This window comes from Vidua macroura, chromosome 2 (genome assembly GCF_024509145.1).
Source record: "Vidua macroura isolate BioBank_ID:100142 chromosome 2, ASM2450914v1, whole genome shotgun sequence".
Lineage (NCBI taxonomy): Eukaryota > Metazoa > Chordata > Aves > Passeriformes > Viduidae > Vidua > Vidua macroura.
This window is the reverse complement of record NC_071572.1, coordinates 87,549,755-87,563,021: the sequence shown is the minus strand read 5'-3', so window position 1 is coordinate 87,563,021 and position 13,267 is coordinate 87,549,755. Positions and strand designations below refer to the sequence as shown.

Here is a 13,267-nt window from a genome sequence, read left to right as displayed (position 1 = left end):
TCGGCCCTGCCCAAAACATTACAGCTACATAAAACCTAAAAGGAAGATCTCATGATAAAAAATGCACATCCTGGGTTGTGCATGGGGGGAGTATGGAATTCACACACATCACTGGATTCCAGGAGAGAACTCTTCTGTGAAGACCCAGATAGAGAGTGTGGGGGGTAGCTTCTACACACACACACGCCAATGTACATGGAGAGGAGAAAATAAATGAGAAAATCTAATAAACTAAGGGAAATAGTTTAGTTACAATAAAGTTATACAAGAAGTCAGGAAACAGCAAGGTGTGTTTTTTTCTCTGCTGGCAGGTGAGGAGGGCAGCGAGCAGAAAACATCAGGTCAGATGAGTGGGCAGCAGGCATGGGCAGAGGAGGAGCATATTAGCTCACTTCTACAGCACAGCCAGTGGAAAAGCCTCCAGTCTTCACTGCTTGAGATACACAGTTATGAGAAGTGTGAATGTGTATGTACATGGGCAGTCAGTTGAGAAGAAAACCACAAGCCCACAAGCCAGTTTCCCTCCCTTCATTAGCGTAGATTTAAGGGCAAAGCACTTTGAGTTATGGTCTCATTACTGAGATTTAATTACTTTTCCTAAATGTTCTGCAGAACATTTACTTGTACATTGCAAAGTATTACAGTATAGTCACAACTTAGGCTCTCAATTACAGGAGAACTAGGCAAGAAAGAAGTTGAGTTAATTAGACTCACTGAAGCTTAATCAATTCCTCAGTGTATGCAGGGAAGAATATGCCAACTTTTAGTCCATCTGTGAAGCCATCTTACCTGTCTGCTACAGGTTATTAAAGCCCTCAAGCAAAGGGAAAAAGTCAATGGCTGATATTTGAAAACAGTTGTCATTTTGCATTTTGTACATTGGGCTATTTTCTTCTTGCTAATTTCTTCATTCCTATTTTTTGAAAACTAAATATTTTGTGTCTGAAACTGCTTCTGACTGCCCATCCTCAAAGCAGCATTTGGTCTTTGAGGGTCATATTGGAAATCTAACCCAGCACCCCAGGCTCATTTGTAGGTCAGCCTGTCTAGGAAGACCAGAACCTTCACAGGGGAGAGTAAAGCTGCAGCTCTTCTGCATACTTTCTCTAGCCTGGCTGTAATGCCATTCCTGCTTTTACAGTGATGGTACTTTAGAAGGATGGAGAGAATCTCCAGGCATATTGGGAAAGAAGGGAATTAACATGATACATAATTCCCAATTTAATTAGATCATGCAAATATAGATAGTATATGTTAGATATGTATAGATGGTGACTACTTAGAGAACAAAAAAAATCTGTAAGCCCATGAGCCAGTTTCTTTCACTTCAGTAGTGTGGGTTTAGGGCAAAGATTTTACACTTAGGAGCAAATAACATAAGCAAAAGTACAAAAAAAGCTCATTTCCTAGGTAAAATTTGTCCCACCCAAAATTAGACAGTAGCCAGAAAAATCACTTCCTAAAAATGATACGAGTATGTTGCATGTAAGGTGTTAACTCCTACCCTCAAGTCTCCCTGCGCAGTTAATGAAAAAACTCAATTAACTTTAAGACTTGTCTTGTGGAGGTGTGAGACAAACTCACCATGTCTGATTCAGGCTGTTGTGGCCACAAATTCCATTTTTATTTCTTAGCATGCTTGCATTAGCTCCCTATTTTAGGCATGCAAAATCCAGACCTGTATGAACTGACTATGTAGCTGCTGATCTAGAAGGAAAATAAGTAGCAGCTCCTGGATGAAAATAAAAAGTACACGTGAGATCAGTGAGATCCAAACATGTACTCAATGCCTTCATTTTCCTTTGCAACTGAGTGGATATTCAGTAGGAACACCTATCAGGATGGTGGGTGTACTTCAAGACTTCTGATAACAGAACATATTTTTCTATATCACATTTGCATGCCTTGTAAAAGAAATCAGATAATATCATGTGCACACACAGAAGTGAGGGAGAAATTGTTTTTCTGAATGTAATTTAGAAGACCCTCACATGGGTCTTCTGTTTTACTATAATGTAGACTAAACCAGGGGAGGATTTCATTATAAGTTGTAGAAAGTGTGTGTCAAAACATAATGGCATTCAGAATAAAGAAAGATATAATGGCCAAATGAGTATCTGTAGCAATATGGCATTGTCTGTTCTTTTTTTAGCAATAGTCATAGAAAAAGTTCTTGTTATATCAGCCACACTATTAATTCTCTCTTTACCTTCTGCCAGTGAAAGTAAAATTAATGTATATATGATATTGAGTACTATTTTATGCATTTATGAGTACTATTTTATGAATTTCTGTATGAAAAATGACATTTAATTTTTCAGTGACTTCAGAGGCAGATGCATCATGAACAGTTTTGCAACAAAATCTCCAAAATTCTCTAATGCATTAACCAAGAGAAGCCAAGTGGTGTCAGAGGGTCCAGCACCAGCAGATGGCATTCATTCCCTGCAATTCCTGCAGCAGCAGGAGGCACTGAACAGTGAATTTGCACCACAGCAATGTAATATGTGGGATCATAAGAGATGCAAATAGTTAACCCTAAGTTATTTTCTTGTCATTTGGCAAAATTTTTCTTTTAAAGCATCATTTCATTTTTTTTTCCATTATTTAAGAAACAGCTTACACATAAACACTATATAGAGATAGATTTGCCACATCAGAGCAGCATGGTTTGATATTCACTTCACACACTGGTATAGTTAATACCTAGTGGAAGCCACTCTGTCTGACCCAGTATTTTCTTTCCCCACCAGCATGTTTCCATGGATAACTGATGGAAGAACCTGACTTCTCTTTCCAGTTCAATAGCACTTTTATTCACTGCTCTTTGTGTTCCTAAATACCCTGCTAAGGTGATAAAAATATCAGTTTAAATATTTGTAGCAATAATTTTAAAGCTTTTTATGCTAGAAATACGTGACCTATGCTATTTGGGAAACATGAATTTAAAATAGATTTTTTCCCCCCTCAAACAAAGCAGAGCTTTACCCCCATGAAGGTACAGACTAAGAGCACACTGGCAATTCAACAACACCATGTTTTTCCAGCAACTCTCTGACCCTGATGCAGGAGGCATCAGGCAAAGAGGGGCTGGAAAGTGGGACCAAATGTGCAGCTGCCCTGACTGCTGGCACCTTTCACCACCAAGGTCCTGAGGGGGAAAGGAGAGGCTCCCTGCCCTGACATGCCAGCTGCTAAGACAAGTATTGTAGATAAAAAGAGAGCAGAACAGGCAAGTGGACATACAAATATAGGCTGATGAAATAATAAAAAAAAATAAATAAAAGAATCAATTTCATTTCCATTGACAAAATAAACAAAATGCAATCTCATCTGGAGTTTCAGTAACATTAAAAGCAGTTGTTACCTGTTCTAAGAGATTCTGAAGCCTCTCTATTTCACAGTCTATTACAAATTTCTTTTCTTGCCTTCGGTCCAGATCTTCTAAAAGCCGCCTGTAGCTGGCATCATTAAAATTCTCCACACAGATGGCACTGACTTGCCAGCTATTTTGTCCTGCTTTTTCCATAATTGCTTGAAGTATTGAATAACCTAAAAGAGAAGGATACAATACACTAGTAACACAATCATTGCGTTTTTTGAATAGGAATTGTCCTTAATCAATACTATGTCTCTTAACATATGCTCCTGCAGGGAAAGGAATAAGAGGATATTTGAATCATACCTATGCTGCTTGTCATGATCAGCATACAGTATGCAATTAAAAAAAATTACAATCGTTGGGAGTGATCAGAATGCAGAGCATTATGGATAATCTTCATATGATTCATACACACAAACTCTTCCACTCAAGCATTCAGCTTCCCAGATTAGTTTTGTACAGTTTCTGTATCTGGACACAGCAAAGGAAAAATCTGAGCCTACTCATTCAGCAGAAGTATTTGCATACCACAAAAGCATTCAAATGCTTTGGTTTGGGTTTCTTTTTTCAATAACAACACTTAATCCAAGCAGCTTCTAATGCATCCTATTGAGAATTCTTTGTTTAATTTAATTATACATATAAATTATATGCCAATGTAGATGTATTAATAGAAATTATATTGAACTATTTCAGAGCTTCCATATAGCTTGAAATCAATGTATGCAGAGAGATTAGAGGTCAATGAATGAAGGGCACCAGAGAAGCATTAACTGTTACCACTGGCAGGATTATTGCTCTTTACCAGTACCAGTATTTGTTGCCCCGTGTTGTCTTTGAGGCTGTTCACAAAAGGGAAAGGCAGTGTCCTGTCAGAGGTCTCCCCTAAACCTGCAGGGCAGTCTCAGGCTGCCCTGGACCACCAGCCCTTCACCTTCTTCCTGCTATTTTTTAATTTTTTCACTGGGGATGTGCAATGGGAGGAGGCAGCAGGGGAGCTTATGACATGACTTAGGACAGTTTGCAAACCTCATCTTGACTTGCACAACCAACCCATGAAGAAGAAAGCATGTATTATTCTATTTTCCAACCCGGATAAGTAGGGAATTTGTTTGAAGCAATGAAGATTGTACACCTCACACCCAGAGCTGATTTTTAAAAAAGACAAAAAGAACAAAATGACAGATATGTTTTTCAATAGCAGATTCATAAAATGATGCAATTCAGAGAAGCTCCTCCTGTCCAGAACCACAACAGGATTGTGGCTTTTAACTCATTAGCTGACAGAATTTCCCCCCCTAGCTTTAAATGAAAGATTTCACCTCTTAAAAATCTTCTTTAGTGGTCTGGTTACCCAGTGGTAGGATCTTTCTCTCTTCAACAAGAGTGTCCCATGCCTGAGTGCAGTGACCCTCAGGTGTCATTTTAATGCACTTAAAGATGCCACTGCATGGCAGGTTCCCTGTAGAAGAACTATGAGCTATCCCCACAGACTTCAAGAGGAATCTTAGTAAGTTACATTTCAGAAAGAGCGCTTTTGAGTGTGTGGTTGCTAACTAACTAATTAGCAGAAGACCTACAACACAACGGAAATCTGAGTTTGCCTCAAATCAAACTAGATGACAGTGTTATTAGAATGTGACTTTTTTGGACACATGAGAAATTAATCTTTTTGCAAATCAGGAGAAGCCATTTGTCTACTGGCTTCTATAACATTTGCAGTCTTTGAAATATTAACTTAAAATATAACTTTTCTTATCTTTATGACTTTATGCACCAGCACTCCAAAATGAACATGGTTTTTTCCCTCTAATTCAGATGACATGTTTTAGATAAAAATACTGACAATTATAATAAATACATAAAATGCAGAACATATTTTTTTACATAAATGAGACATTTATTTTATGAAACAGAATTTTATTGCAGGAAATGAATTCAAATACTCAATGTATCAAGTATTAAAACATTTCTGCACTCAGCATATATTTTTAACCTGATGACTGTTATTTTTTTTCAAAGAACCATCAGCTTTCCTGTTAATTGCTGCATAATTATTCTGCTTTTCCTGTTGCTATATTCAATCTCCTTTTTGCCTGTAATTATCTCTGCAAATCATGACGAGATTCTTTCCCAAGCATTGTATTTCTTGCTGCATTTCCTATTCATTTCCATATATAGACATATATTAAAACCACTCCAATGTTACAGGGATTCCTGCTTCACTTAGCACTGTAACTTTGACTTGATCTTTGCTACCAAGGCAGTCAACATTTACTTAATTCAGCTTCCTGACACTAATTAACATTTTCTTTGCTAAGAATGAATGGTGTTTGAAACAGCAACTGATATTCCCTCCTTCCTTTCTTAGTTCATTTGGACAACTTCACTAAGATGCGTTTTGATCAAACTGGTAATTTATCCCAGCACAAAGCATGACAAATTTCAGACAAACACACAGAAAACCTTTTCTTCTATCTTGGATCAAGGTTTCACTTGCCACATTTCATTAGCCTTCATTTAGGTATTTGAAGCTTCTGCAGCTACCAGCTGGCAATTAGATGAGGGTTTTCACATGTAGGCACAACACAGCTAAACAGCACTAAGTGGATATCGTGCAATATTCTCTCCATCAGAAGAGTTCAGAATCCCTGTGCAAGTCTTCAGTGGCATGGTCATCTGTTCAGTGTGCAGGAACAATTTTTACTATAACAGACTGACAAGGATGAAGTTTACACAGAATGAATAAAGGCATTCACAGGCTCAGTTGGATAAAAATTAGACATGCTGCGGAGAATGCTTATTTGTCAAAAATAATTGGCTACAGCTGACAAGGAAAAAAATGGCTTCTGCAAACATTTTATAAGGCATAAACCTCTGAAACTAACCTAGGATAATTCTCAGAAACTGAATGCTGCATTTCTATTCAAGCAAAATTCCGAATCTTTAGAAAGATATTTGCCCAAGTAAAGACATCAGACATGAATATTATAGCTGTCATCTAAAAGGTATTTATTTTCTGTTTATCGGCTGTTTATCCTCAGTTATGCTACAGACAGATGAATGATTTATTTTCTGGAATACCTTCCCTCCCATTTATTGTGAAATACTATTTGTTACATACATGCAAACAAAAAAAATCCCTAGGCTGGCTCATATCAGCTGAGCTGCATAATCCATGTTTTTTCTAAACGCTATTATTTAACAAAATGTTTAGGACTATGCCAATATATAAAAGTAAGCTAAGTTCTCTCACAAAATTTAATAGTAACCCTTCCTCATCAACTAATTCAACCTTGAAATGCAGACAACTCATTTATTAAAAAAGACAAATTGTTGTGCCCAAGCATAACTTTGAAGCCTGGAAATGTGTATCAGGAAGTTCCTGGTCCTTTATGGAGCTTGCCTTTTCTTTTTTTTTTTTTTTTTTTTTTTTTTTTTTTTTTTTTTTTTTCAATTAACAAATCTATGAACTAAATAAAACACCAACAGAACTTCCTGAAAGCTCAACTGAAGTCCTTTCCAAATGCAAGGACATTATATGCAAGAAGGACTTATTTTTCCTCTTTATGGGACTGTATTCTGAGGAGTTTTCCTCAAATGACCTGTGATGAGAAGTCTGCCAACTGATTTTTATAGGTCATTGCTTAAATGTAGATACTATTAACAACTGCTTAGGGACTAGTAATACCAATTCCACCTCAATATACTGGAACCAAAACAGCAACAGGGCAAGTCTGCAAAGATTTTGTTCTCTTTGCTTTTCTGTTCTCTGGTCAGGTAGAATTGTGATGACCTACCATACTGCTATTTTATCTTTTTTTTTTTTTGTCCCAGAAGATAACACACAGTCATAATGTTGGGGAAAAAAACCCATGACCCCACCCACCCCACCACCCTCCTTCATGAAAATTAAATGTTACTCTATTTGTTTCCAGTAAAATGAAAGCTGGAGATGCCTACTGCAAGAAATCCATGCATTGGGGTTGATACTACAGTTAAATATATTATAAACTAAAATCTCAGATTTTTTAAGCCTTTTTCCCTCATTCCACAACCCATTGGCATTTTTTCTTAAAAAAATGGATCAGTCATAGAAAAATAATAGCATATATGCACCTGGTGCTTTGAGGTATTAGTACTTCTTCAGAGTCAGATGTCTTCTGGAGGCCAAAGTGTGTAAAATGGGCAAGTTTGTAGTCCAGGATTCCTCCTACTCACTGTAATTGGAACCTATACACAACCTTCCTCCACCCAAGTAGCTGAAATAATGAGAAATCTTTTTGATTTCAAAATTTAAGTTATCTTTCAGGCTTTTTTATTTGTCTTCAGCTAGGCTTTCCCCTAACCAATTTCATTTCAGCAGGCAATGATCTGATTTAATTTATTTCAATTTAATTAAAAAGTAAAATTTGATATCTAAATCTCTTTAGCATGTTCAGAATAAACTATAAACTGAAGAGATATAGGAGTACCATCTTGACTTTTTTTTTCTGCTGGAATGCACATATTTCCTTTCTTTTCTTCTTACTTTTGTTTCTTTTTCTTCTTTTTTTTTTTTTTTTTTTTTCCTTGCTTGCTTACTTACTTTCACCAGAAAATAGTTCAGTGATCAATTGCAGTGATGTAATAAATTTCAATAACGTTCATCTTCCAGCAGCCTTTTCATTCTGGGAAACCATTTCCCCAACCCTCTAAGCACAAGCAATCATTCCTGAATTCCTGATGGGCTTGCCAGGACACAGACAGCAAAGTGGCTGTTTGCTCCAAACAGTAGCACCCCCAGTAATAATTCTTATTTTGGAGCTTTTGTCCAGTAACCTATTAGTAATTTTCTACAGTTAAGAAGATGCAATATTTACATATTATTACTGTGTTTTACTATGGTTAGCAGACTAACAATACTGAATTAGTAAGTTAACAGGTTAATAAACTTGGAAACAGCATAAGCAATATATTTGTTATGATCCCAGGCATAGAAAACATATCTGACAAATATGGGTCTTTTCCAAAGATGAGCTTACATGGGCTCATATGCTGCACATTACTGAACTGCAAATTAATTTATTTCTCTTTCAGGGCCAGTTAATTTTCAAATAGGAATAAATCTCATTCCCAAGATTTACTATGATTCCAAAAGCCCCATACCCTGGTGGAGCTACTTTACGAAAGCTACTTCCAACTACAGGAATTAATATTAGGGTGAGTTTTTTATAAATCCAACACAAAACAGAAGTGAAGAATGAACAATAAATCATTTGGTAAGGATAAGCCAATATATTTACAATTCAGGACTGGATTCATGTTGCTTAATTCTAGCTGTTTATAGAGTACTTGTCTAAGTTAATCATCCAAGCTTTCAAAGGAGAGACATGTGATCCATAAAAAAACCCAATTTTTTGGGTCTTGGATATCTATCTCAAAGGTGCTTTTTCTTCAATGAATGCTGAAGGAGTCTGGGCATGAGGCTTAGTGAAAATATCTACCATTTATTTTATCTGGCCAAATCTTGTCAAGATGAATCCAGAAAATACAGTGATGAAAACCATACAAGAAATTTACAGTATGAGTGATGCATGACCATACATTCCACCAATAACTACAGGCACTCAAATTCATGCATATTTCATTTTTCATTGTTTTTTTAATTACCTTTTTATTAATGTACAGTTTTGTTTCAAATTTTGGTCAGCATAGAACTTCCAGATTTTAAACAAAATCACTTGCACCCCTGATTTTTTCTACAGTGTGAGCCGGAGCCAGAATTTTCAACAAAAAGTACATACAAATTGGCAGAGTGGAAGCTAGAACTACAGTTGTGTTCAGAGTCCTTCTCGGGTCTGATTCACAGAAATGATACAGAGATTGGAAAGTAAGATAGGGAACTCAAGAAATAGTTCCATCTATTCCTCTCTAACCCTCCATCCCCCAAGACATATAAATTATATTTTAAAAATTCTAGACAGATATTTTTCTTTGTCCTTAAAAACCTCTAAAGAGGATTCAGTCACATCCTAGGTAATATATTCATTGCTTAATTATCCTTATCATTAGGAGATGTTTTCTAAAGTGTAACCTAAGTCTCCCCTGGCATAATTTAACGCCATTCATTCTTGTCCTAGCTCTAGTAGGCCTGGAGAACAGTTTGTTCCCTTCTTCCTTAAAGCAATCCTTTATGTAACTGAAGACTGTTACATTTCTTTTTTACCTGCACTTCTGTTTCTGAAATATGATTCTCTCAGCTTTTCCATGTGGAAAATGTTTTAGTCTCAATTCTGACAATTTTCCTTGCTTTCCTCTGGATATGTGGCAATTGATCCAAGTTTTTCCTGAAGTGCATTGGTGAAAATGTGATGTATTTAAAATATGTATTCCAGAGTACACACAGTCCTCTTAAATTTTTATCCTCTGCAAGCTTAACAAATGCGTTTTGTATTTCTTCGTACAAATCATTAACAAAGACACTGGGAAAAAAAACCTGCAACCAGAATGGATCAATACTTCATACTTCTTTATTTGATAGTGAATCTCATATACTTCTTTCTGACTTTGAGTGTGATCACTGTTTGATAGGTCTTCTAGAAATGGCATCAAGAAAAAATTTCTTTAGCTCATTGCCACGGGTTGACCTTGCCTGGATGCTGGGTGCTCACCAAGCCTTTTATCACTCTTACTTCTCAGCTGGATGGGATGAGGGAAAATATGGGTCAAGACAAAGAAAGGGAGACATCAATCAGCAATTACTGTTGTGGGCAAAACAGTCTCAACTTGGGAAAATGAATTTATTGCAAATCAAATCAGAGTAGAATAATGTGGAAAAAAATTTCTTAATATCTTCCCTCCATCTCCCCTTTCTTCAACTATGCATATGGCTGTAGAAGGTCATTCTTACCCAAAGAAGCTATGGATGCCCCACCCCTGGCAGTGCTCAACGCCAGGCTGGACAGGGCTCTGAGCAACCTGGTCTAGTGGAAGGTTCCCTGTCTGTGGCAGGGATGTTTGAACTAGGTGACATTTAAGGTCTCTTCCAACCCAAACCATCTGTAATTCTGTAATCTGCTCGACTGTGGACCTCCATGGGCTGCAGGGACACAGTTGCCTCACCATGGTCTGCACCAAGGGCTGCAGGGGAACTTCAGCTCTGGGGCCTGGAGAGCATCTTACTCCTTCTTCTGCACTGACACTGGCGTCTGCAGAGCTCTATCTCTCATATTCTCACTTCTATCTCTGTTGCACAGCTTTTTCCTCTTCTTGAACACAATATCCTAGAGGTGCCACCACTATCAGTGACTGGCTTGGCTTTGGCCTGTAGAAGGTTCATCTTGCAGCCAGCTGGCTTTAGCTCTATCAGACATGGGGAAAACTTCTGGCAGCTTCTCACAGAAGCCACCCCTGGAGACCCCTATTACCAAACCCCTGCCATGCAAACCCAATGCATTGATCTAGCAAAATTTCATGGAAATGTAAAAACTTGCCTTAGGATGAGATACATTTTTTTTTTTTCCAATGTTTTGTAATAGAATGAAAATTGCTTTATCTCACATAATTTGTTTTTGAGAAATCCATGTTTGGGCTTACTTAGCTTTCCAAATTCTTTCTACTTTCAAAGAGATTGACTATGATGTAGATTGTGAATTAAGCCACCTATACCATCAATGATAAGGGCAATTTTACTACACATGGTTCTGAACTGAAACTGAGGAAATAATAGATCAAATTTAGCAATCTCTTCTATTGTATTTTTGTTTCAAATACTTCGGAATATTTGATGATAAAGGAAACTACCTTTGAGATCATGTCTCTTGCCTCCCTGACAACTGTGACCTTGAATATTTTCTTGGTGTTTGAGATACACCTTCAAAACAAGATCCTGCAATAGTGTATGGTCAGACTTTCTGCTATTCTCTCCCTTAATCCTTTTGAGACTGGTACCTGTGCACCTACATCTGCAGTATTTAATAATCCTTCTATCCTGAGGACAACTCAAAGCTACAAGAAAATGCTGGCAATATATTACAACCATTACTTCTTTAAAAAAAAAAAATCTTAAGTGGAACAACATAGCCTAAGAAATGTGCTTTCAGGGAGCATATGGGAGGAGGTTTGGATTACACCACAATGGGAATTCATGATCAAAGATTCAAGCTGTGTCAGGTCCCATTAATGCTACACCCACTCAGCAGCAAGATTTTCCCCCTTCTTTGCATTTCAGAGTCCGCAGCCTTCATATGAAAAACACTGTAAAGGTGTCTCATCAAAGTGCCAAGTGATAGAGATAACTGGGAACTTGAGAAGGACTGAAGAAAAGCCCTGGTTTTGAAGCCAGTCTAATAGTTTTGGTTGGACTTTCACAGTTTTCAGATGACATTTCACTAAATGCCTTCAAAATAACATTGCAGTCCCATAATCTTTCTTATGACAAGCATGCATGGAGATGAAAACATCTGAAGGTACTTACAGATAAACGCCAAAACCAAATTTTTATACCTTGTTAGCATTTTATGTATTATTTGCTTTTATTTGTCTATTTTTAGTTATGCCATAGGCTTCAGCTACAACTGGTTCAGGTGAGAGGTCATTGGTTCCTCTGTAATTTACAAGCAGAAAGAAGACACTTTCTTAGTAAATTTTAATTACAGAACTTTAAATGCTAAATTAGAAACTGCAAGTAATCACAGTGTTACCAAAACTTTACAAACTATTACCTAAAAAGCCCCAGCAATTGAGCTAACAAGTGGAACAAAAGAGGGAAAAAAAGAGAAGCATGTGTTATGCTAACCCTCTGTCAGACGATCTGTGTAGTCTCTATAAATAACCAGTTATCCGTCACCTTGGGACAACCATTAGGGCTAATGTGTATCAGTATTTTTAATGAAGAGGCAGAAAAGATGAAAAACTTACTCCACTTTGGACGAAAATAAGTTCAAATATTTGCCTTATTACCTTCTGCCAAAATTCTTCCTTTTGCTAAAACCTATAGTTTGTAAGACTGATATTAATAAATTATCCTTCTTGCACAATCTTCATTCAGGCATAATTATTTTCCAGAAATTGCAAACTTGCCAATAATTCACCTCTCTAGTCTCAATTTAACAGGATTTACTTTGCCCTGTGATGGTATACAAATGTACACGGAGGTTTGTGTAAATAACATCCTAAACAACCATGTCAAAGGATATTAGCACTGTGAGCTAAAGCTCTCAAGAGATGGTGTATCTTCAAATTAGCAGTACCTTAATGTGTTCTGGTTAATATATTGTGCTGCTGTCTTTATATTGTCACGTACTACTTTTCCCCATAAGGCATCTGCCTCCATAAGATACCTGTGCCCTAAGACAGAACTGACTGTGGGTACTAAATGAAGATCTTCTTGAAGTCAGATCTTCTGCCTCCTTTCTATAGGGATTTCTTAGAAAAGTAGTGTTTTATTATAAAATGTCTGTCAGTCTCTGCCTATTGGCTGTGTCATTTTTAATACCTTCCTGAGAGAAAATAGAAAGAACAGTCTTCAGACTGAAATAACAGGCATTCACATTAACAAGCATTCTTTTGAAGGAAGTCACAACCTTTATTCTGTCTCTATGGACTTGTCGCCATGTCCATACTTACTGGTAGCTACACAGCACATAATCTTTAGGACCTTATACCTCCCATAAGTTCTATTTGTAGATCCCAGGCACATTATTTCTGATTTTAAATTTCATTTAAGACGTTTTTGAAATCTACATTTTGAAGTATTTTCCTTTTTCAGAAAAATGTAATAAGCCCTGGGAAACAGGACTTAAAATCTGAACGCTACGATTATGGCTACCACTTGTTTGAAGTGAGTTTGAAATAAGTCTTACTGTATTTTTTAAACTGACATATGGACCACATATTTATTAG

The 13,267-nt window shown here is 36.9% G+C and overlaps 1 protein-coding gene across 5 annotated transcripts in view; it reads right to left on the bottom strand.

Annotated features, from left to right (window-relative positions):
* The window catches only part of GRIA4 (glutamate ionotropic receptor AMPA type subunit 4), a 211,437-nt gene that overhangs the window by 85,773 nt on the left and 112,397 nt on the right, over positions 1-13,267 (bottom strand). For all 5 annotated transcript variants that reach the window (XM_053969887.1, XM_053969883.1, XM_053969884.1 and 2 more), the window contains exon 4: positions 3,368-3,552. In XM_053969887.1, the coding sequence (XP_053825862.1) occupies positions 3,368-3,552 (185 nt within the window). The remainder of the gene's footprint in view (positions 1-3,367; positions 3,553-13,267) is intronic.